Source organism: Entelurus aequoreus, linkage group LG01 (genome assembly GCF_033978785.1).
Source record: "Entelurus aequoreus isolate RoL-2023_Sb linkage group LG01, RoL_Eaeq_v1.1, whole genome shotgun sequence".
In the NCBI taxonomy this organism is placed as follows: domain Eukaryota; kingdom Metazoa; phylum Chordata; class Actinopteri; order Syngnathiformes; family Syngnathidae; genus Entelurus; species Entelurus aequoreus.
In genome coordinates, this window is record NC_084731.1 from 41,341,821 (window position 1) to 41,368,493 (window position 26,673).

Sequence of the window (26,673 nt, forward strand, 5' to 3'; positions counted from 1 at the left end):
AATCCTATTTGCATATTACCTACACATACAAAGTCTCCAAGTCAGAAGCATATTAAAAAGTATCCAGTAACAAACATGTCCATATTGTGATCACTAGGTGCTATAAAAAAGCATACATTCATTGCAGACAGTTAATAATAAATAGGTTAGTGTTTTTCATAGCTACCAAAGTTCTCTGTTTGACTAATTTCACTTGATCAAACCTTTTCTTACATTTCACACTACACAAAAATACAAGTTTGTATGATTCCTGCTGATATCAGATCGGATCAATATCAATATTGGCCAATACTGAAGGCTGACACCAGTGTTGTATCTTATGTTGATATACAAAAACATATTGTGATCATGATCTTTGATCTTTATAGCGCAGAATACAACACCACACAGGTCTTGTCTTTAAATATTAATTTCAGGTTCCGGTGTTGGAATATGAAAAATGTCCGTTTTTTTTCCCATTTCTGCTGACTTGTGATTTTTACTTTTGTTTGTATTAAATCTAAAATTCAAATCTAACCATTTTAGATAGTCACTGTTTTTAAGAACACAAAAATAAGGCTTTATTTATTCCGATAAACCAATCATTTTTTTACACTCCAATTCATAAAACAGAAATTCAATGACCACGCAGACCTCTTTAGATTGCTTTGTTCAAAAAAGTATTGCTCTTTTCAACGAGCAGCAGGCCCTGCTGGGGTTCGCCCGAGACCATCTGAAAGCACCACCAAATTTTACACAAAATATGTATTTTTATTTTTATTTTGCTTGCTTACTTTTTGCCCTATCCACAGCATCCCTAAAAATTGCATGCACATGTGTCATGGCCAATTATGCAATTATTTTTAGATTTAGATTTAGATTATTACATAAACTAGCACCTGGTTTATTTGTCAACAATCAGCAGAGTGGACTTAGATTGTTCTGTTTCATGACGTTTCCGATGTTCCGTTTCAACACCTGCCTCGCCTTTTTCTCAGCCTCAGGACGGCTATCGCCTGGTGCAGCACTTCCAGTTCATTGGTTGGCCGGCCTACAGGGACACGCCCCTCTCCAAGCGCTCCATCCTGCAGCTGGTCAGGCGGCTGGCCAAGTGGCAGGAGCAGTATGATGGCGGAGACGGGAGAACGGTGGTGCACTGCCTGTAAGTACAAATGTAAACATTTTAAGCATAAGAACAATGTAAACAATCGTATTAACCAACTAAAGTGATTAATGCACTGTTAACAATGTTGGGAACATAAGAACAGTGTTAACATTGTAAACAATCATGTTAAACACTTAATAATCATTGTTAACAATGCATTAATCGACCATCTATTATTGCATCGTTTACATTGTAAACATAAACACAATGTAAACAATGTATTAATCATTTAATAGATTAATTGTTGCAGTCCTATTACGATAACCGATACAGTAGGGATGTAATGAGATAAATATTTCACATCACTGTCATTGTGACCCAAATTATCACGGTTAATATTATTATCGTGGTACTGTTGAATGTGCTCAAAAGTACTTATACACACACTTAAATCTCTGAACCAGGTTTTATTTAGATAAAAAATACAGTAAAATAGACACACAATGTACTCTTATTGGCAGAATAAACATTAAATATTAATTGTTACTTTTATTTGAGTGTTTAGATATGTTTATCTTCCTTCATTTTAATTTTTAAAGGTTTTTTTTAGAGTGTGTTTTTAATGATAAATCCAAAATCGGGTTTTGGACGTATCACTTCTGGTTTATGTGACGTCACGCTAGTTCATTTCCTGTTGTCATTATTCCTTTGTGTACTAGTCGATCACTCTGTTCTAAGATGGCACAGTCTGTAGGTTTAATGTAAACAATTAAATTGAGTAGTGATTAGTTTATATAGGTTTATATCAATCAATAAATCAATCAAAGTTTATTTATATAGCCCTAAATCACAAGTGTCTCAAAGGGCTGCACAAGCCACAACAACATCCTCGGCTCAGATCCAACATCAGGGCAAGAACAAACTCAACCCAATGGGATAACAATGAGAAATCTTGGAGGGCACCGCAGATGTGGGGACCCCCTCCCCTGGGTGACCGGTGCAATGGACGTCGAGTGGATCTAGTTAATAGTGTGAGAGTCCAGCCCATAGTGAATCTAACATAATAGTGTGAGTCCAGTCCATAGTGGATCTAACATAATAGTGAGAGTCCAGTCCATAGTGGGGCCAGCAGTCATCTTGAGTGGAGACAAGTCAGCAGTGCAGAGACGTCACCAACTGATGCACAGAGGAGTGGTCCACCCCGGGTCCCGACTTTGAACAGCTAATGCTTCATCTGTGGTCACCTGATAATCTCTCCACGCAGGGCAGAGCAGAAACGAGACGGCAGATCAACTGGTCTAAAAGGGGGGTCTATTTAAAGGCTAGGGTATACAAATGAGTTTTAAGATGGGACTTAAATGCTTCTACTGAGGTAGCATCTCTAACTGTTACCGGGAGGGCATTCCAGAGTACTGGAGCCCGAATAGAAAACACTCTATAGCCCGCAGACTTTTTTTGGGCTCTGGGAATCACTAATAAGACAGAGTTCTTTGAACGCAGATATGGACATATGGTATAATACAATCAGCAAGATAGGATGGAGCTAGACCGTGTAGTATTTTATACATAAGTAATAAAACCTTAAAGTCGCATCTTAAGTGCACAGGAAGCCAGTGCAGGTGAGCCAGTATAGGCGTAATATGATCAAACTTTCTTGTTCTTGTCAAAAGTTTAGCAGCCGCATTTTGTATCAACTGTAATCTTCGGGGTATGTTGTTTATAAATGGGGAAAGACATTAATGTTGTGTTAGCATTTAAACTAGTTAATTAGCTAGTGCTAGCTTGATTCACCAGTAAATGAGTTGTATCACCGGCCTGTGAGCAGTGTTGGGACTAACACGTTACAAAGTAACGCGTTACTGTAACGCCGTTAGTTTCGGCGGTAACTAGTAATCTAACGCGTTATTTTTTATATTCAGTAACTCGGTTACCGTTACTACATGATGCGTTACTGCGTTATTTTACGTTACTCTTTATGTAGTATCGGCTAGAAACAAAAGATCTGAGTGTGTTTTGTGGCAGCACTACGGTGTCGTTCTTCTGAATCTCTTGTGTCACACGGAGGAGCCGCGCTGTGTGTGTGTCTGAGTGTGGGAAGGGGAGGGAGGGGAGGGGTGCGCGCAGCAGCATTCGTGAGGGAGGGGCGGAGACAGAGAGAGCGAGAGAGTTGTTAACACGCATGCGTCGCCAGGCTCAGCTTTTTATCGATAGATTTATCAGATTTAATTTTTTATTATCTATAGCAGGGGTGTCAAAAGTGTTCTCCGGAGGCCATTTGCAGCCCACAGCTAATGTTTTAAAGGCCCACGGCACACTCTAAAAATACTATTAAAATAAACAAAAACATAACAAAAGTGAAATAAAAAAGCTTAAAGGTGAAATGTAATTTAGAAAAAGTTGCAATGTTGACTAATAAAACAAAGCTGTTTTTTTTTCTTTCAAACTGTCATTGCTCAAAACATAATATTGAATCAAAATCAATGTTATTGTGAATTATAGTACACACACTCTGTCAATTCTCTTATATACTCTTTCATTCTAGACTTCTAGAGTGTTTGATTATCACATCACTCTAAATGTATAAAAAATAAAGATCACAAACATAAAGAGGGATCCTAGTGGGCCAGGCCAATCTTTCCTTATCTCTAAACTAAAACTGGGGAAATGTGTAGAGTGTTCTGGGCTTCAGACATGATTTATTTCGGAATTCCTTGACAGAAAAAACACCTGGTTAGGCTTTGGTATGTACAAATAAAGTTAAAGTACTTATTTGGTTTACAGCTATGTTGTTATTATGCTGTTTGTTTTATATATGTTTTGTTACAGCTATTTAAAATAGTTTTGTCAATTTGTTCTGGCCTGAAATAAGTTGGCCCTTTGAAACAAATCTTTGTCTTTGTGTGTTGTATGTAGAGCACATTGCTTAGCAGAGTTCAGTGATGCAAATGCATGTCAAGTTGATCAACACATTGTATTATTCTCCAGTGCAATAACAGTACTGACATGAAGGCTAAAAGGGCATTAATGGGAGCTTTAAAAAAAAAAGATGAAAAAAAGAAGTAACTAAATAGTTACTTTTCACAGTAACACATTACTTTTTGGTGTAAGTAACTGAGTTAGTAACTAAGTTACTTTTGAAATAAAGTAACTAGTAACTGTAACTAGTCACTGGTTTTCAGTAACTAACCCAACACTGTCTGTGAGTATATCAAATGTTAACAATCCCGGTTTTATGATCATTTTATTTAAAACCAAAAATCAGGCCAACGTTTTAGCAAAACTTTTTTGCGTAAAGCAACTCGTACAAAAAGTAGGCCGTACGAAAACGTAGCTACGAATGTATTTCCACATTTCTAAACTTTCAAGCGAACATTTTCCACATTCCCAAATATTCCCACTTTTTTCCATAAAACATTACAGTTCAGTTATAATATAATTTCTACACAAATCTCCTTCTTTAGTTAGCGTGATCCTAAAGTGACTTCTCGCAGGTTGTTGTTTACATTTGATGAAGAACGAGCATTAGAGGCTAACAACTAACAAGCTAAACAAAGCCAGAAGGTGTATAAGTGTTTCAAGTTAAGTTTCAAGTTTCAAGTTTATTCACAATACCATAGAACAATTACAATAGTAGTGAATATCATTTAAAGATGTTGGTAAGTGAAAGGGTCCCCCAAATAAGCTGTGACGTGTGCACACTCATGAATAAAAGATCACAGATCAATAATTCCACTTGATTACAGATAATCGTCCCTTTGTTGCAAGGCATTGCAATTCCATTTAGTTTGCAATTTGTTTGGCCGATGGAAGTGTGCCAAAATAATTGTTTTCTTTGGAAGCTTTAATGAAAATGTCGCTGCTTTTTGAGGTTTTTTTTGGTATTGTTTAATGACAAAGACATCCTCCTCGCAGCACCGGCGGTGGGCGTTCCGGAACGTTCTGTGCCATGTGCAGCATCAACGAGATGATCCAGCAGCAGAACATCGTAGACGTGTTCCACACCGTCAAAACGCTGAGGAACAACAAGACCAACATGGTGGAGACGATGGTGAGGAAGATGTCTTCTTTTTTTACTCTCAATACACAACATCAAAACAAACAAAAAAACAGTGAAGTTGGCACGTTGTGTAAATGGTAAATAAAAACTGAATACAATGATTTGCAAATCCTTTTCAACCTATATTCAATTGAATACACTGCAAAGACAAGATATTTAATGTTCGAACTGGAAAACTTTAGTTTTTTTTTACAAATATTAGCTCATTTGGAATTTGGTGCCTGCAACATGTTTAAAAAAAACTGGCACAAGTGGCAAAAAAGACTGAGAAAGTTGAGGAATGTTCATCAAACACTTATTTGGAACATCCCACAGGTGAACAGGCTAATTGGGAACATGTGAGTGCCATGATTGGGTATAAAAGCAGCTTCCATGAAATGCTCAGTCATTCACAAACAAGGATGAGGCGAGGGTCACCACTTTGTGAACAAATGCGTGAGCAAATTGTCGAACAGTTTAAAAACAACATTTCTCAATGAGCTATTGCAAGGAATTTAGGGATTTTACCATCTACGGTCCATAATATCAAAAGGTTCAGAGAATCTGGAGAAATCACTGCACGTAAGCGATGATATTACGGTTCAGGCGGTACTGCATCAAAAATTGATATCGGTGTGTAAAGGATATCACCACATGGGCTCAGGAACACTTCAGAAAACCACTGTCAGTAACTACAGTTTTGCGCTACATCTGTAAGTACAAGTTAAAACCCTACCATGCAAAACCAAAGCCATTTATCAACAACACCCAGAAACACAGCCGGCTTCGTTAGGCCCGAGCTCATCTAAGATAGACTGATGCAATGTGGAAAAGCGTTCTGTGGTCTGACGAGTCCACATTTCAAATTGTTTTTGGAAATTGTGGACGTCATGTCCTCTGGAACAAAAAGGAAAAGAACCATTCGTATTGTCCTAGGCGCAAAGTTGAAAAGCCAGCATCTGTGATGGTATGGGGGTGTATTAGTGCCCAAGGCATGGGTAACTTACACATCTGTGAAGGCACCATTAATGCTGAAAGGTACATACAGGTTTTGGAGCAACATATGTTGCCATCCAAGCAACGTTATCATGGACGCCCCTGCTTATTTCAGCAAGACAATGCCATGCAACGTGTTACAACAGCGTGGCTTCCTAGTAAAAGAGTGCGGGTACTAGACTGGCCTGCCTGTAGTCCAGACCTGTCTCCCATTGAAAACGTGTGGCGCATTATGAAGCCTAAAATACGACAACGGAGACCCCCGGACTGTTGAACAACTTAAACTGTACATCAAGCAAGAATGCGAAAGAATTCCACCTGAAAAACTTCAGAAATTGGTCTCCTCAGTTCCCAAAAGTTTACTGAGTGTTGTTAAAAGGAAAGGCCATGTAACACAGTGGTAAAAATGTCCATGTGCCAACTTTTTTGCAATGTGTTGCTGCCATTAAATTCTAAGTTAACTCAGTTCGAACATTAAATATCTTGTCTTGGCAGTCTATTCAATTAAATACAAGTTGAAAAGGATTTGCAAATCATTGTATTCTGTTTTTATTTACAAATTACACAACGTGCCAACTTCACTAGTATTGGGTTTTGTATATTTTGGTACGTGATGCACACTAAATTGTCTTCTTTTACAGTCGGGAAAAAACTGAACACAAAACAAATAAGATGAATTGGGTTTTTTGTAAACATCATTCTCTGTTTTGACAGGAACAATACAAGTTCTGCTATGAGGTCGCCTTGGAGGCGCTCAGCTCCTTCTGATCGGCCATCAATGCAACACATGGACGCACAACGAAACACACAGCTTTGTGTTGACGGACGCCACGACCTGTCAGAATACACGTGCATGTGTGTGTGTGTGTGTGTGTGTGTGTGTGTGTGCGCTTGAAGAACAGTCCACACACACACGTGTGCTTTTCCCGCGACAGGTGTTGGCTTCTGTCACATTGAAGGAATTATTGTACAAAGGAAGAGAAGAAGAAGAAAATGTTTATGAAAGCTTTTTCCAGCTTTGTGTGGCTGCAGGCTGTAATGTGATTATTGTACAGTATTTGACTTTTTAGATTATTCTTCGCCTTGAATGTTGTCTCCCTCTACATGCTGGATGCACCCTTGCAAACACACACACACACACACGCATGTGGCCTTGGCTCCCCTCCCTGCCGGTGTCACTCGCCTGGCGGGTAAGAGTCACGTGCAACAGCAAACAAGCCCCGCCTCTTTTGAACCTGAGTATTTTTGTTGGTCAGGCGGGACGAGGAAGGAAGGTTCTTGTCACAGACAGGCTGCGGTTAACTCAGTTTAGCTTTGTGTTCCGACCCCACCGGTGTCAAAGGTTAACGGTGACACACCACTTTTTGGGCGCCCCGCTTTTGCGGGGTACCGAGCACTAAAGGGGCGGAGCTAGTGTGTTGATTGGAAGACAAGAATGTTTCCTCCGTTGTTACCCGAGCAAACGTGACGGTGTAATGGAATGAGAATGTTGAGAGCGCAGGTTTGAACGTTGTTGCACATGTTGTGGATGGGTGGGTGGCCATGCTGGTGTGCATCCATCCTCGCTGTAAATAAAACAACCACAGTCAAACATTTTGTTTGTCTTGTTGCATTTCCTCCATTTTGTCCCAACGTTGCAGTATTATTATTTTTTCTTTCATTTGACCGCATTCAGCTCTGCTTGCACCTGCATGGGATTATATACCAAATGGGAGAATTTACTGTTTAACGTTGGTCCAAGCAAACGTCTCATCACAGAATGACAGCAAACATCCTCATAAGTTGTCTGTGCATCAAACTTTTGATTTATTGTTTTGTTTTTTTTCATCCTGTAAATGCAACTTCTTTTTTTGTTTTATGTTTGTAGCAAAGTGTTCTTATGTTGTTTAGTTGGAGTCCGGTCGGGCTGGCTGGTGAAGTCTCCGCTTGAGTTGAGCTGCTTTTAAATTGTTGTTGTTTTTTTTTGGTCTTGAATTTGTACATTTGATTTGTATAATTAAAAGATGATTCCTTCAGCAAAGTGTTTAGATTGATATTGGTTGTTTAGTTGTTTGAAATGTGGTTATTATAAAATAAAGGGACCAAAATGCTAAACGTTTGATCTCCTCATTAAAGCTGTAATATGTGATGACCCTTTTATTTGGGTACAAATAAAAGTTGTCCAAAATATTATTTTGTATTAAGTTGTCCCTAATTTTTAGTCCAGATGTGTACCAAATATTTTGGCCTCTGGAAATGTAACCTTTTACATCATTAGTGAATACAGTAACACATATTATTTACACAACCAATTAACCAAAATCCAACCATTTAATACCAACCCTAACTGTAAACCTACCTAAAATCTAAATTAGAAATGCTGAACCAGCATTTAGTGCAGGGGTCGACAACCAAAAATGTTGAAAGAGCCATATTGGACCAAAAATACAAAAAAACAAATCTGCCTGGAGCCTCAAAAAATGAAAAGCCTTATACAAGTGTTATAATGAAGGCAATACATGATGTAAGTGTCTGTATTAGCTATAATAGCCTACTATCAAAAGGACTATGTGTCACAGGCTGAAGCAAATATTTATTGACAGAAATGTTGAAATGTAATATTTATTCTACACATTTTTACATTAGAAACCTTTAGAAAATCAGAAGCTACTCAGAAGGTGAGATAACTCCTGGAAATGACTGGCTTTTAACGGCCAAAGTTTAGATGTGTGTGTCCAAGTTAAAGGAAACGGCAGGCTGTCTTCTTTTAATATATGTATTACAATCTTTGGCAAGCTAGGTAATGTTTGCTGTGGTCTGGAACAACATGGCACACACACAACTATCTGAAATGCAGCCAATATTACATACAGATAATGTGTCATGAGACATGCAAAACTAAATTATATACAAAGAGGATAAAAGTAAAGGATATTAAATGATCTTAAATATACCTACAAATGAGGCATAATGATGCAATATGTACATACAGCTAGCCTAAATAGCATGTTAGCATCAATTAGCTTGCAGTCATGCACTGACCAAATATGCCTGCACTCCAACAAGTTAATAACATCAAGAAAGTGCACCTTTGTGCATTCACGTACAGTATAAAACGTTTAGTGGACAAAATGAGACAAAAGAAGGAGTGGAAGATTTTACATGTAAACAAACTGTCAGTACACACTAAGGTGAGTTGTTAGAATAATTATGTATATATTATCACACTAACTTTAGTATGCTTAAAGACCATTGCTTTAGTTATTAGCTATTGTGCTCAAGTTAGACTTTTCTAATCTATGCAAGGACAAAACTTCTTGTCAGATGTTATCTTTGTTTTAGCCCGCTAACAGCCCAGGACTTCAAGGACCTCAACGAAGATAAGATGACAACACGCAGATGAAGCGGGGACAAGGCGAAATCACAAGGCCCCCAGCACATTCCGTCACATATTGTGCGTCCTGGACCTGCTTTGCATAATATATGTGACCACTCCTTTTAGAGGCGGCCTTAGTGTTGTTGACTGTGGAACTCCTGAATAAATACAAGGACGCAGGAGCTGAACCTTAGAGCGTAGGGCGAGACTGTGACTAAGTGTGCAGCTCCATGTGTTCTCCTCATGAGCTAAATTGAACTCTGTCTCTGCATGATTCCTTGCTTCTTGTCTGATTAATAGATGTCATCAGTGTTTGAACCTGACAGAGTTCAAGAACCGCCAAAATTAGTAGGACAAAACTATGTTCACCAAATACTCATCAGTGAAGCGTACACACATACATATTAAACAGTGGGTTTTCTAACAATTGGGAATGTTTGTGTCATGTTTGTCCTCAAACAAAAAGCATACTAAAACAAAAACAAAATATTTTTCCCCCATCTTTTTCCAATTGTAATCTATCAATCCATCCATTTCTACCACTTGTCCCTCTTGGGGTCGCGGGGGTTGCTGGAGCCTATCTCAGCTGCATTCGGGCGGAAGGCGGGGTACACCATGGACAAGTCGCCACCTCATCGCAGGGCCAATCTTTTTTTTTAAATGCTCCAGGGAGCCACTAGGACGGCACTAAAGAGCAACATGTGGCTGGAGAGCCGCGGGTTGCTGACCCCCGATTTAAGGGCTTCAGGGTTCTGATCCCTGCCATGTTGTACGGTTTACAATATTTATATGTGCATTATTATGATCATAATATAATGTCTATAGTCGTCATTTCTATTCAAACATTTTAACGATACTGCCCTTACAGTGCCTGCTAAGATAATATCTTGTCTTCGCACAAATGTGATTGAGGACACCCTAATATGAAACCAAAACTGGAAACCTGACCTGACATATACGTATTAAAGAGCAACCTTACGGTTGTAGTTTTGCAACAACTTTAGGAAAATGTAAAGTCAGATGAGGATGCGATTTAAACAGTAGCTTAACCTTTTAGCCTCCTTATCTGTGCAATTATTATTTTTTTTGTTGACTAAAATGAAGTGAAGCACTTTATGTATGTGGGGTTTACATCACAAAATGTGTGATGGTCCGTGGTCTCGTCAGGGGAAATTAGCTCAAATGGTAGAGAGCTTCTTTATCATGAAAGAGGTAGCGGGATTGATTGTCTATTCTAACTCTAGCTTTAATTGAAACCTTAATCCAAACTTAAAACCCCAACCCTGTCTTGAAACCCTGATATGAAAACCAAATCCTAGCTTCACAGCCCTATCTTAAAATCCTAACAATATTTGGAAACCCACCTGTGTAGACCCAAAACCAGTGAAGTTGGCACGTTGTGTAAATGGTAAATAAAAACAGAATACAATGATTTGCAAATCCTTTTCAACCTATATTCAATTGAATGGACTGCAAAGACAAGATATTTAACGTTTTAAGTTGAAAACGTTATTTTTTTCCAAATATTAGCTCAATTGGAATTTAATGCCTGCAACATGTTTCAAAAAAGCTGGCTCAAGTGGCAAAAAAGACTGAGAAAGTTGAGGAATGTTCATCAAACACTTATTTGGAACATCCCACAGGTGAACAGTCTAATTGGGAACAGATGGGTGCCATGATTGGGTATAAAAGCAGCTTCCATGAAATGCTCAGTCATTCACAAGCAAGGATGGGGTGAGGGTCATCACTTTGTGAACATATGCATGAGCAAATTGTCTAACAGTTTAAGAACAACATTTCTCAACGAGCTATTGCAAGGAATTCACCATCTAAGGTCCATAATATCATCAAAAGGTTCAGAGAATCTGAAGAAATCACTGCACGTAAGCGATTATATTATGGACCATTGATCCCTCAGACGGTACTGCATCAAAAAGTGACATCAGTGTGTAAAGGATATCACCACATGGGCTCAGGAACACTTCAGAAAACCACTCTCAGTAACTACAGTTTGTCGCTACATCTGTAAGTGCAAATTAAAACTCTACTATGCAAATCGAAAGGCATTTATCAACAACACTCAGAAACGCCGCCGGCTTCGCTGGGCCCGAGCTCATCTAAGATGGACTGATGCAAAGTGGAAAAGTGTTCTGTGGTCTGATGAGTCCACATTTCAAAAATTTTTTGGAAACTGTGCACGTCGTGTCCTCCGGAACAAAGAGGAAAAGAACCATCTGGATTGTTATAGGCGCAAAGTTCAAAAGCCAGCATCTGTGATGGTATGGGGGTGCATTAGTGTCCAAAGCATGGGTAACTTACTCATCTTTGAAGACACCATTAATGCTGAAAGGTACATACAGGTTTTGGAGCAACATATGTTGCCATCCAAGCAACGTTATCATAGACGCCCCTGCTTATTTCAGCAAGACAATGCCAAGCCACGTGTTACAACAGTGTGGCTTCATAGTAAAATAGTGCGGGTACTAGACTGGTCTGCCTGTAGTCCAGACCTGTCTCCCATTGAAAAATGTGTGGCGCAATATGAAGCCTAAAATACCACAACGGAGACCCCCGGACTGTTTAACAACTTAAGCTGTACATCAAGCAAGAATGGGAAATAATTCCACCTGAAAAGCTTCAAAATGTGTCTCCTCAGTCCCCAACATTTACTGAGTGTTGTTAAAAGGAAAGGGCATTGTGGAGGGAGAGTGTGATCAGCGCGCTTGCAGGAGCAAAGGTCTGTCAATGGTGTTGAGGGCGGAGCACCATTGGCTAGGGGGTGGGGCATGTGCGGGACGGCGAGACACAGCTGGCAGGTGATTAGATTTCACAGGTGGTACGTGGTGATCTAATCATCTGTTGTCTTTAACAGGGAGTGCCCAGCAGAGGAGAGTGTGGGAGAGACTGGAGAGACAAACATCTGAAAAGATCGTTATCTGAATTACATGCATATTAAAACTCTGTTGAAACGGCACGCCTGGCTCCTGTGACGTGGTATCCGTGGAACGGGTAGGGAACGACTTCCACAGCCATGTAACACAGTGGTAAAAATGCCCCTGTGCCAACTTTTTTTGCTGCCATTAAATTCTAAGTTAATGATTATTTGCCAAAAAAAAATTAAAAATTCTCTGTTGGAACATTCAGTATCTTGTCTTTGCAGTCTATTTAATTGAATATAAGTTGAAAAGGATTTGCAAATCATTGTATTCAACGTGCCAACTTCACTGGTTTTGGGTTTTGTAGTTTACAGCACTAGTTTAACATGGGATCGATGGCCGCATTCTCCAAATGTTACATTTCCGAAAGCTTTTTTTCTTGAAAAAAACAAGGTCTATAATCATCTTAATAAATCAGAGTTTGAAACTAATATGAATTCCTGACATGAAAATCTAATATGAAACTGTAATATTATCTTCAGACTTTTAATATGAAAATCTAGCAGAGCGGGGGTTGTGACTAAAAATCACACCCTTAAGAACCAAGTATGCACTGCACTCAGTATAGTTATTGAAGTGTAAGTACAGAAGTGCACACATTGAAACACAGCCACAGTAAATCATTGAGACATGCTAGCATGCGGAACTTGAACGCATCGCTAATAGAAAATCCTGCTGATTCTGAAGTGATGGAAAAAAAACAAGAAGATTGTTTTGTTTCCTTCACCAATCACTCAGTGGAATATCAACCTTTAAGCAGACACCTCATCATTTATTGAGGAGCTCATCAATATTCATGAGTCACAATTAGCATATTCCCAAGGACAGACCTTGCACTTTGGCACTTTGACCGTCAATCAGGAACATGGAGGCGCTTCCTTGGAGGGATGACGTCTGTCAGCCCGGCTTTCTGTTTCTTTTCAGGATTACAACAATGTCACACCTGACCCAGGTGCTAGCCACGAGCTAGCGGGAGTGGATCAGACGTTGCTAGCATAGTAGCGGTATTATCAGAACGCAGGCCGCTCGTCCTCACTTTTTTCTACACTTTCCACAGGAGAAGGAGACAAACAAACAAAGTTATTTTTCTAACTACTTCCAAGCGCAACGACGAGCGTTTTGTCTCATTAAACGGCAGAAATGAGAAAGTCTCGTCAAAAAGCGGCGGGATAAAAAGCGGTGCTCCGTACTGCCGTGACTTCTGAGGGAATTTTAGATCAGTCCAAACGTGACTATCGCACGGCTCCTTCTCAAACTTTAGCAGCAGAACACTGAAGGCTCAGAATCAGGTATAAAAAATACAATCTGTATGAGAGTGTCAAATATTAGTAACAACATGATCCGACATTTCAGACCAACTTGGTGATCTTTGGCACTTTGCTTTTCAAATTGTTGATGTAAACAGTTGTAGAGGTCGTTCCCTACCCGTTTCCCGGATATCACGTCAGGAGTCAGTTGTGCCGTTTAACCAAGCCTTTAATCACCATGTGATTCAATGTATATTATTCACAGTACAATCTTTTCAGATGTCTGTCTCTTCAGTTTCTCCCACCTCTCTCCTCCGCTGGGAGCTCACTGTTAAAGACAACAGCTGATTAGATTAACATGTACCACCTGCAAAATCTAATCACCTGCCAGCTGCGTCTCGCCGTGCGGTGGCGGATGAAGGCTGCAGCAGAAAAGGGTCCCCAGTTGTCTTGGACTCCATGCCACTGGACCCTGACCCGGATCTGTCAAGGATCGTGTGGTGACTGTCTGTGCACCAGTCTCCCCACGTTAAACAAATTCATGCACAGGCATCCTCCATAAAGGGATACCCCCCTACCAGGAGGATCGTCATACTCGCTTCGAGTGACCGCCGATGATACTGTATTAATTATTAGCAAATAGTAGAACTATCAACTTTGGGGCATTGCAATCCATAAACTTAAAGAAAAGAAAAGGACAAGTGTGAGTTCTAGAATGCAAATTATGATTACAACTGTAAATCAATTTTCTTCTGTTGATTGTTAGTTTAGTTGTATTTTAATTTGTTATACATTGTTAAATGTTAAGAGTATCAGACTTGATCAAAAGACTGAAGGGTTGTGCTATTCACAAACAAACCAAAACTATTGACAGGCTCATTGACATGAACGATAGGTTTGTTTTTATTAGAAGTGTGACAGTGATGAAACAATTACATGTCAACCAAGGCAGAAACAGCTGCAGCTTTGCGTGTGCGTCTCCTGGTGTGACACAAACAGACTATGTTTGAATCTCAGTAAAACTGAAATGATGCAATTTGGTAACAGGAGAAGGGAAAGTCAAACACAAATACAAATAGATGGAGTAGATATTGAAAGGGTAAAAGAAAACACATTTGGGTGTAATAATAGATGTAAAAATATACAACATAAAGTAGGAAGAAACACGTCAATAATGAATAAAGCAAAACATGTTCTAGACCAAAAATCACTTCATATTCTCTACTGCTCACTAGTGTTACCATATCTGAGTTATTGTGCAGCAATATGGGGAAACAACTACAAATATGCGCTTCATTCACTAACTGTGTTACAAAAAAGATCAATTAAAATAATACATAATGTTGGTCAAACCCTTTATTTATTAAATCATGAATAGGGCCAATGAGGTATGATTCTTTCTGATATGTATGTAAAAATCCATGTGTTTTCTTTTATTGGATGTCAGACTAATTGTAAGTTCTGTTAGCTTATTTTATTAGTTCTGACGGCATTATATTTGGCATCGTTGGTAACGTGAAGAAGACGTGGCTAAAATAAATGTTTGTGAGCAAAACGAACAACTTGAGCCTTGATTAAGACCTCGGAGGGAGTAACAGCTGCATTTCTCTTTCTCTCTATTTGGACTTGTCTCCCAGTTCCTGCCGGTTGAAAAACATCCCCACAGCATGATGCTGCCACACCATGCCTCACTGTAAGGATGTGATTGGCCTGTTAATGAGTGGGACCTGGTTTCATCCAACCATGATACCTGGCATTAATGCCAAAGAGTTCAATCTTTGTCACATCAGATAAGATAATTTTGTTTCTCAGTTTTTCCAGGTGCATTTTGGCAAACTTTTTTTTTTTACAAAAACATTGCTTTAGTCTGTCTACTCTACCATACAGGCCTGATTGGTGGTTTGCTGCAGAGATAGTTGTCCTTATGGAAGGTTCTCTCTCCACAGAGGAATGCTGTAGCTCTGACAGAGTGACCATCGGGGTCTCGGTCACCTCCCTGAGTAGACTAAGATGAACGCAGCAATGGACAGAGACAACCTGTGTTTTTAAGTGTATTGCTGGAACCCAAGATAGGACGCACAATTTCGACTGGTTCACAAAATAAAGTATTATTTACAAGTCCAACACAGAAATGGCAAAAGTACAAGAAAAAAGGAGCACAAGGCTAGTCCAGTCAATTAGAGTAAAGTAAAAACAAATGCTTGAAAAGGTAGTCCAAAAGTAACAACAGAAAATGTGGCAAAAAAGCCAGGACAAACTAGCAACATAAAACAAAGTACAACTAACAATGTTACCTACAAAAGGAATCAGGGTGAACAACACAATTTGCACGGTCAAGAGCAAGGAGCCAGTAGAACTGGAGACAAACAGAATGCATTGAGCAAGGTACCAGGAGAAACACAGATGGCCTGTGCAGAGAAACAAACCACAACCTGCGATCACGGCAGCAAGGTTTAAACAGGCCTGCTTGCCAAATACACCACAGGTGTGTCTCCTGGCTCTTGCCCCCTGCCTGCCACAGAGCAATGTGAATAAACAGAGCAAAGGTCAAGTAAAAAACCCAACATGACAAGCAAAACACTAATTAAAAACACAACATCTTGGTTGAAAGCCAACACTTCCCATCCAACCTGATGGAGCTTGAGAGGTGCTGCAAAGAAGAATAGGCAAAACTGCCCAAAGAAAGGTGTGCCAAGCTTGTGACATCGTATTCAAAAAGACTTGGGGCTGCAATTGTTGCCGAAGGTGAATCAACAAAGTATTGAGCAAAGGCTGTGAATCCTCATATCCATGAAGGCAACAATGTACAGAGACATCCTGAATGAAAACCTGCTCCAGAGGGCTCTTGAACTTAGACTGGGGCGACTGTTCATCTTTCAGCAGGACTACGACCCTAAGCACATAGCCAACATATCAAAGAAATGGCTTTGGGACAACCAGCCAGAATCCTCTTGAACACCTCTGGATAAATCTGAAAATGGCAGCGCACCATCTTCCATGTTTGAATACGGCTGTTACATAACAAAATGTGGAAAAAGGGAAGCGCTGTGAATACTTTCCGGATGCACTGTATTTTGGTACCAATACCAAAATATATTTCAGTACTTTTAGATACTTTTTCAAATGAAGGGCACCACAAAAAATAGCATTATTGGCGTCTTTGTAACAAAACATCTTATAATAAACATTTGTTTGTTATTGCAACCAGAGAACAATTTTGCATTTTAATAACAGTGAACAAACGAGACAGCGTATTTTATTAGTAAGTAAGCTAACAAAGGCTTCTAAATTGTCTGCTGATGTATGCAGTAACATATTGTGTCATTTCCCATTGTATTATGTTGTCATAATCATGAGGGACAAGCGGTCGTAAATGGAGGAGAGGGTTACTAATCTACTTGTTCATTTACTGTTGCCATCTGTGTTATGACCTGTAGGTCAGGCCAGTCTTTGTTTAGTTTTGTTGTGTGTTTTTCCCTTTGTTTTTGGCTTCACTTCCAGGCGTGTGCTCTTATTTTGGTTCCACTTCCTGTTTTATTTGTATTCTGTTTTCAGTAGCTTTACTCTCTTTCTGAGCACTTCCATCCTCACCTGCGGCTCGTTTCCATTAATAATCTCATTTGGTGTTAGAAGGCTAATTAAACCTAGCTCCCTTTTTTGTTAGTTGTGGGATCATTGTAAACGGTTGGTGTCTTGTTTGTCGGAGGAACTACACAGTTAGTAGCATTTTTGACTTCTCGTTTTTTAATTTCTTTGTGGTTAACTCCCTTTATCTATTTTTCATGCACAGCTTCAATGTACTTTTTTGTGCATATCCCTGTTGCACTCTACCTTGGATTTTGGTACTTATGCACAATAAACACTCTCAAACCAGCACGCTGCCTGCTGTCTTCTGCCTTTTTGAGGTCACGACCTCTACTAAAGAGAGTTTTCCTTACATAATGATCCCACCAACTAAAGAAGTGTTTCTTGCAAAAAACAAGAAGCGAAATAATTTTGCAGAGATGAAAGCTGCCACACACGTGCCATGGTTTTTTTCCAGGAGGACAAGCAAGTTGAGGGCAAGGAGGTCATCTCTCCCGAGGGTGTTGAGGCTTTGGACTGGCTCAAAATAATGGATGCCGAGAGCAGGCACCTCTCCCCGGAGATTGAGGGAAGGACCTGGACTCAACGCACAAGAAAGTTTCCCCCTGCACTGATTTTTTTCCCCTGAGACATGGACGGCTGCTTCACTGTCATCACTTCAGTCCAAGCCCGGTATGTTAGACACACACCTGGCATCTTAGTCACGTGCAGGGGCACATTTAAGTGCATGTGCATGACATGCTCAATTCGGACCTTTTGGTTCCAGCACAAACTGCCAATCACTCCCCACTCAGTGAAAGTAAATCAAAGGCTGGGGATAAAATGGAAAATGTTTGTGTTAAAGAACACAATCAAGCTCCACTTGCTGGAGAATAAGGCTCCAGTTCCAGTTCCTGCTCCAGAACCGCAATCTACGGGGTACCCTCCAGAGATGTACAGTGCGGCGTTGACTGAGCTGGAAATTGAGGAACAGCTTCTTGTGACGACACCGCCAGCAGCCAAGCTAGCTCCAGCTTTAAATCCTGCTTAAGCCAAGCTCACTCCAGCTCTGACGCCTGCTCCAGCCAAGCTCGCGCCAGTTTCGACGCCGGATCAAGCCAAGCTCGCTCCAACATTAAAGCCTGTCCAGGCCAAGCTCGCTCCAGCTTTGAAGCCCGCTCTGCTACCATCCTCTCAAGTGGTCCAAATGCCACAATCCTCTCCAGTGTGTCCTCCGATGCCACCATCGTCTTCAGTGGGTCCTCCAACGCCACTATCCTCTCCAGTGGGTCCTCCGACGCCACCATCCTCTCCAGTGGGTCCTCCGACGCCACCATCCTCTCCAGTGGGTCCATCGACGCCACCATGCTCTCCTCAAGTAGGTCCTCCGCCGCCTGTCCTATGTCCAGCGAGGCCGCCATCTCCTGCACGGCCATGCCGCCTGCCGTAAGTCTAGCAAGGCCGCCAGTCCTACGTTCCTCTTTAGGAAGAGTCCTGGTGATTCTAAACTTCTTTCAATTACGGATGATGGAGGCCACAGATTTGTGCCTTGAGACAATCCTGTCCTGGAGGTCTACAGATAATTACTTTGACTTCATTCTTGGATTGTGCTCTGCCATCTACTGTAAACTGTGAGACCTTATATATAGACAGGTGTGTGCCTTTCCAAATAATTTCCAACCTAGACCTGGGCCGATAACACATTTTGCTCAACGATATATTGACCTACAAATTATTGACGATTAACAATATAATCGGCATTATTTTTTCAGACCAAATTAACCACAGATTTAATAATACTTCATACTAATAATAAATGTGTATCCTTTCAAATGCAAAAAAAAACATGTATTTCTCGTATATTTTAACACTGTATTTGAAATATAAATATGTTTAAGTCTCCAATTTAAATACAACACACAAATAATAACAATAAAATACACTTTGTTAGCAAAGTTTTGCACTTAAATAAAAATCACAACCAAAATCAATGAAATATGTTAATACCATAATTTATGTTACAACATGACCATTGCTGGAGAAATACTATACAGGAACACATTTACACTCTACTGCGCATTGAATCACATCAATAATGTACAAAACGGGTTATTTTCTGGCGCATTTAAAAATCAATAAACCCGCATCAGCAATTAAAACATACAGTAAATTTCTCTGCTTGGCTGATGCAACATCCAGTCAATAAAGTTTGATTCAAAGTACACACTTCTCAAAGATATATTAACTGCCCTGACCATATGATGCAACAAATACACATGTAACAATGTTAATTAAATGACAAGCATGACACACTTTAACAAAAAGAGTTAACAACTTTTAGTTAACTGTTAGCAGCTACTGTCAACAACTTGTGATCTGATTGGCTATCGCAACTGTCTATAAACTGTATTTGTTCTCAAATTCATCCGCTAACGATCCGATGAGTATCCCATCACAGGACGCGTAAATGTCATGTCCTACGTGAGGCCATCTAGAAGGCCTTACTGACAACAACTCATGATCTGATTGGCTATCGCAATTGTCTATCAACCAGGTGTGACAATCAATGGTACTTTAACTTAACTTTAACTGTATGTCCCGGTATGCCACTACTCCAATCAGCGCAGGTGCAAGCAATCAGCTGTTCCTGTTGTGGCTGGCAGCAGATGGCGGCACTATCATTGCACAATACCTTCTTTCATTGTAAATTATCCAGTCAACAGATAAAATAACGAAATGGTAAGATGGACTTCAGTCAACTTGACCATCATCCTTGTAGTTAGAGTTCCATGCAGCGCTCGCAATTGGTTGAATGCACGAAGCGCGTGCCAGAACTCCATTGTAAAAATGTGTGTTTCTACATTTTTTGTGTTTGTTCTATTTTGTTTCATACTTAAATCTACCATTTTCACATTGGTCAAGTTTGTAGTTATGTAACCTTGATTTCGGCTATGGTGTCATTTTGATAACTGTTTTGTTTATATTATAATTGTAATATTTGAATGATGATAAATGAATGTGTTGTTGCAGTATGCGGATGCGGGCAGTTCAACTGATCTAAATGGCAGTCTACTTCAAAGCTAGAGTTTCCAAAATAGATTTAAGGTGGTACTTGAATGCTTCTGCTGAGGTAGCATATCTAACGATTGTCGGTAGGGCCTTTCAGAATACTGGAGCCTGATTAGAAAACGCTCAAAATACTTTTTTGGGCTTTGGGAATCAATAATACACTGGTGTTCTTGGAACGTAAATTTCGGGACGGCACATAGGGTACAATAAAATCAGCAAGACAAGATGGTGCTAGACCGTTTAGTATTTAGTACGTAAATAAATACAAAACACACAAGCACGCAAGCACACCCACATATATACATATATACATCTCATGCATACATCAATATACACATGACACTTATACACACAAATATATACATAAATACTGTATACACACATATATACATTAATATGCATACATACATAATAACTAGTAAAATATGCATACATACATACATACATACCTAACTAGTAAATGTGCAATCAGATAAAAATGCAGGACAAACTAAATTCATTGACAGATACTGTACATACTTTATTGATGCATACAAACATTCGTAAGCCACATACTGTGCATTCATACAAGTGTGTAAATATAAAAAAATTAAGAAGCTGTATGCATTAATCTTTGACGTTGAATCATGCTTATGGATATTATATTTCTTTCTCTGCCTATTTCAACCTGCTGCCTTTTGACGTGTCAGCACATCACACCAACACTGAATAAAAGTGTATGCAATATCGATACCGTTAATACATATAATGATTATTTGACAGCCTGGAGCAAAGTCCAAATAGCATTCTGTTATATGTGTGTGTGTGTGTGCGTGTGTGTGTATGTGTGTGTGTGTGTGTATGTTTGGGAATCCTAACATTGCAGTATTGCTGCTACGCTCCATCTTAGCCTTCCAAAGCGATACACATATTGTATGCTTTATCCAGTATGAAAGCATCTCAGTGGTTCGAAAACAATCTTTTCTGTTGGTGAAATAACATTTTTAAAACGGATGTTTAAAGTGTGTCAAATAAGTATGGCTGCTGTGTGTCTGCTTCTAGCGTCGACGTCACTTTGATAGTGACGAGAGGGACATTTTTCTTAGCGTTGAATTGAAATAGGATTGCTACCACAGTACAATATGTGCCTGATCGACTAATATCCAAATACCAGCCGCTAAACAGCATGTGCAAACTATAAAATCGTGTGTGCTATGAGTGGGCGTGTTGTGTGTGATCAATCAAGACTTCATGTACAATTAATAACTGCTGCAGACCATGCTACCGGCATTATGCACCCTTAGCAACCCTCATTTCCTTTCACCTTCATGTTATTATTCTCCCCAGTCTCTGGGGTTTGCAATGTTGAACAAGCAACAAACAGTTAAATCTGTTACATTGTCACTGTAATATACTGTAGAATCGTAATTCAGACAAGCAAAACTATTTTTAGCACACTGTGACAGTGCCCTGTGCAGGGTGGTTGTTCAGTTTTTTCCGTATTGGCCCTCTGAATAGGGGTCGTCACTCAGCATGAAAGGAATTACTCGCTGTGCATTCCTTGCTTGTTTTATTTAGTAGCAGCAGCAGCAGCACCAGTAGTAGTAGCAGCAGCTGCAGCAGCTGCAGCAGCAGTAGCAGGTAATAACCTAAAAGTAAACATGAACATAAAACAATGTATCTATCTTGAATCATCAAAACATGAACATAATAAAACAATGTATCCATCTTGAATCATCAAAACATGAACATAACAAAACAATGTATCTATCTTGAATCATCATAATGTAAATAATAGACATTAATTAATCAACTGAACTATAATGTTGTCAACCATGATATGACATATTATCAATCACTGTGATTTTATCCTAACTTATTAATTTTAGCATTACATTTTATTATCACCATTAATTTATGTCATATAATGTTTTAAATGTAATCAGAATTATTTATAATGTCACCCTAATGTCATGGACAAACATACTAAAAAGACATAAAACACCGGCGCTCTGTTTGAGGCACACATTAAACATATGAGCAGAACTACACAAAATAACTACAAATCCCATCAGCCAAACCAGGAAGTAAAGTGCCGGTGCCGGTATTTTTAACTCAAACCTTCGAACTCTCAAACGCAGCCGGACACACGCAACGTGACAACAATATAATCCAACAGATTTCAATCCGCACATTACTTTTAATTTAGCCAACGTTGTTTAAAAACAGTGAGTGTTTGCGCTGGTTGTGACGCAGCAAGTCAGCCGCACAACAAGCGCTGCGGACATAGCAGACATACAGCAAACAGAAAAGCAAGGAAGCGGGCAAGCATGGAATTTAAACAATAATTCAGCTGATCTAACAAAGAAAAACGGATATAACAAAATGAGCTTACCAGTGGGGTATGCTGGTGACGAAGCACGCTGTTTTTTTACAAACGAAACAATGACGCCATTTTTAAAGCTACGTACATGGTCACCTGTCAGTGGTAGCCCCGCCCATCTTAAAGTCCCAGGTAAGTCCGCCATAAATACATATACACATAACAAATACACATAACAAATCCAACACCTCCCACTTAAGTTCCTGATGTTCCATCCAAGGAACTTACACCACGATAAAAGAGACCCCACTTCGTGACACTCGTTCGATAACCCAGTTACAATGACTTTTTTTTTATTTTTATTTTTATTTTTTAAATGGAGTGTGGATGCTTCGTATATGTACTGTGTGCACTGTGTGGGCATGGTGGCAGCGATCCGCCTACACGAACCAGCCAAATAGTTTAAAGGGGTTAGGGGCGTTGATTTGGCCAGGGGGTGGGGCAGTGACTGGAACTTTGAAGTCACTGACAGCGTCATGTAGTCGCAGCGGGAGTCGAATGCTCTGCTGGGATCAGCACGACCAGCCGCCTTACATCCCTTTGCAGGATGATGGTTGACGAGAGTTGTTGATTTGTCCTGCCTTTTCTCTTCGTCGTTGGGAGGCCGGCACACACTTTGACATCGACGTCCCTGACGACTCCATGCCTGTCTGGTCTTGTGGCTGTAACTATGCCCAAGCGGAATTGTCCTCTCATAGCATTAGGGTCTGCGATCCAGACGATGTCTCCCTCTTTGACATTTCTCTCCTTTGTATGCCACTTCTCACGGACAAAGAGATTTGGACCAGCTAGTTCATTCCACTTGGCCCAGAGTCTGTCAACTAAATTGTGGATGTTTCTTAGCCTGCGCCAAGGGTGGGTGACTAGATCAAGTCCATCTGTGTCTCCTCCAACTGAGGATCGTCCGAGGATGAGAGAGGTGGGAGTTATGTAGTCGACTGACTCCTCTTGCTCTTGGGCGCGAGCGTCGATTGGGCGCTCGTTTGTCAGGTTGGCTGCCTGAAAAATTAGAGTCTGGAACTCGCCCCAGGTGAGAGAGTCGGTCGCTCCTTTCAAACTTGTGAGGACTCGTTTTATCAGTTTTACGGCAGCTTCTGCTGCTCCATTCCGGTGAGGCGCATCGGCAGGGTGGAAGCACCATGCCCAGTCTGTCCCATTCTTGGCTGCAATGTCCTCAACAGATGATGTTTGTAGACAGCGCAAGTGGTTTTGGAGCTCATTCAGAGCGGGTTTAGCCCCGATGAAGTTCGTCCCTTTGTCGGACCATAGTTTGCGTGGGTGCCCTCTAAGGGCAACAAAGCGGGAGTAGGCCAGCAGAAAAATTTCTGAGGACTGGTCATCGCATACATCAGCATGGACTGCCCTTGAAACCATGCAGCAGAAAACAATTCCCCAGACTTTCTTCCTTGCTCTCCCCTTGACTGCGTCCTTGACTTCATAGGGGCCGAATAGATCCAGGGTTGTGTACTCAAATGGGCCTGCCCTTTGCGTGCGCTCCAGCGGGAGGTCACTCATCACTTGCTGGCATACTCTAGCTCTTTGCTTTCGGCAGTGGATGCAGTCATTTATAACTCTCCTGACTGCTCGACGGCCCTGTATGATCCAGGCTTTTCTCCGAGTACCTAGGAGAGTTGCTGCAATCCCCTCGTGGTTCTTCTCATGAGCCTCTTGGGCCAGTAATGTGGCCAATCTTGACTGCATAGGGACCAGAGGAATAGCAGTCTTGCCTTCATTCCAGGACTGAATTCGTCTTCCGCAGAGTAGGAGCCCGTGACCTCATCTTTCCGGACCACGAGTCGGTCCAGAGTTTCATCCCGGAATTCAACTCCGTCCTGGGCTTCAAGGGCATGGTAATGGAAGGCCTCTGCCCTCTCAACAGCTGTAAGACCAGGCTTTGCATTTCCATTTGCAGTGGCCTGGTGGCTGCCACCTAACCAGGCCTCCACTGCCTGCCGAGTCCAGGCAACAGTCCCGCACAGCCTGGCGAGGGAGCTAAACCTCCCAGGCTCAACGAGGCGCACAAGGGCCACGGCCCGAACCCGTGGGATAGACAGAGGTGGAGTGGTCCCGGGGCCGCCAGGCTCAGGAGGCTTCATTCTGCTGTCGCTCTCATTTTTCTGTCGCCTTGTGACCACGGCAGAGAATACGCGTCTTTGAAGCTTCTTGATGCTCTCTTTGGCGACCGTGGCAGCGATTTCACTTGCAGTTTTCACCGGCCACTTGCTTTCAGGCCACTTGAGGAACTCAGGCCCGTTCTGCCACTCCGAGTCCTCGTTCAACTCCTCAGGAGTCGCTCCCCTCGTAAGGATATCGGCAATGTTTAGGTCTCCTTCAACCCACTTCCAAGCGTCCTCTCTTAAGTCAAGCCCAGTCCTCATCTTCCCCCTCTTCTTTGAGAAGTTGATTGTAGCGAGGATGCGGAGCTTGTCTGACTCGGGCTCGTACCCAACCCCGAGGGCTTTGCTGTCCTCCTCTTGCATCTGATTAGGGAGGATGAGGATGTTCGGCGTGCTCGGACAGCCAAGCTGGGGACTGCACCGGGTTTCCCCAATCCCACTTTGGCCAGATAAGACCCAGGGTTTTAGAGAGAACCCTCCTGCCTCCAAGATCTTCTCCACACCAACAGTTGTCTCTCGTAGAGCATCAAGATCATTGTCCGACGTCAGGATGTCATCGACGTAGCAGTCTTCTTCTAAAACTCTACGTTCTTTGAGCATTGACGAGAACTGTGGCAGCTTAGCTGTCTCTCGCATTGCAACTTGGGCAATACATCCTGCTGGCTTATCGCCAATGTTCACTCGGACAACTGCAAACGTCTTTATTTCGTTCAGGGGGTCATCCCTCGACAGGAATCGATGCAGGTGGACCTCTTCATCCTTGAGCCTAACTGAGTTGTACATCTTTCGTACATCGCCCAGGGCAGCATGTTGCCCGCTTTGGAACCGTAAGAGAACTCCTTTTATTGGATTAAGTACATCTGGACCTTTTTGGAGAAGGTCATTCAGGCTCCAACCCTGAAACTCTTGGCTGCTATTCCACACTATTCTCACAGGGGTGGAAGCAGAGTGGGGGTTCGGGGCTACCAAGTGGCTAATGTACAACTTTGGACCCTTCCAGGAATCCATCTCTTCTTCTGATAGCTTGACAGCCGCACCTCTTCTGACCATATCATGGATTTGTTCCCCATACGCTGCTTTCCAAGCGGGCTCTCGTCCCAGCCTGGACTCCATCCTCCTGAACGTAGCCTCCACGGCTCTGCGATTGTCAGGGAGAGAGGCTGGGTCTCCTTGCCAGGGGTAGGCAGCTTCCCAGTGGGGTGACTGGCTGTGCTTGTCGGCTAGAACATAGGAGAGGCCATTCTTAATTTTTTCCAACTCCCTTTCTTCTCCAAGGGTCATCTCCTTTCCTCCTGGGGCACACATGCCACATTTGCAGCCCCCACATTGAGGGTCGCACGCTGCCCCGATGCTGTCCCACCTGAACCACTCTAACACTTCCTTGTTAGTTGTGTCGGTTTTGCTGAGGACTGTCTCTTCCTTTGTGAACTCGGTGTTCGGATTGCTTGAGTCCACAAGGACCTCCTCATATACTCTTGAGGCAGTTCTAATGGACCTAGCGACATGAGTGTCGGACTGGTGGAAGGTTAAATCTACCATCTCCAGGAGGTCAGGGTGGGTCCCAGCGACCGTCTTTCCAAGTGGGCCATCCCAAAGGATCAAGTCCCCTTCTCTCCTGACTGGCTGTGGGACCAGGCGACCTTCCCTGTGGCTGATGAGGAGATCGATTTTGGTGGGCCGGACCAAGTCTTCAGCAGCAACACCAGGGAAGAACCCTTGAAGTTGATGTGGTGTGGCTTTCTGGGTGACCTCTGCGATGCTCTCCAGGCCGTAGCAAATGATCTTATGCACTCCCACCATTCCCTCGGGAGTTCCTACCCTCAACCGAAGGGTGTATCTCCTGGTCATGATTGTCCTCCGCATCCCACCAACTCAATGCACAATCAATTTGATGTTTTGTCCACATA

At 41.5% G+C, this 26,673-nt stretch overlaps 1 protein-coding gene across 11 annotated transcripts in view; it reads left to right on the plus strand.

Annotated features, from left to right (window-relative positions):
- Positions 1–8,210, plus strand: part of ptprt (protein tyrosine phosphatase receptor type T) — a 541,100-nt gene extending 532,890 nt beyond the window's left edge. For all 11 annotated transcript variants that reach the window (XM_062050776.1, XM_062050836.1, XM_062050792.1 and 8 more), the window contains 3 exons: positions 978–1,141; positions 4,997–5,132; positions 6,831–8,210. In XM_062050776.1, the coding sequence (XP_061906760.1) occupies positions 978–1,141; positions 4,997–5,132; positions 6,831–6,884 (354 nt within the window). In that variant the 3' untranslated portion in view covers positions 6,885–8,210. The remainder of the gene's footprint in view (positions 1–977; positions 1,142–4,996; positions 5,133–6,830) is intronic.
- The last annotated feature ends 18,463 nt before the right edge of the window (positions 8,211–26,673 follow it).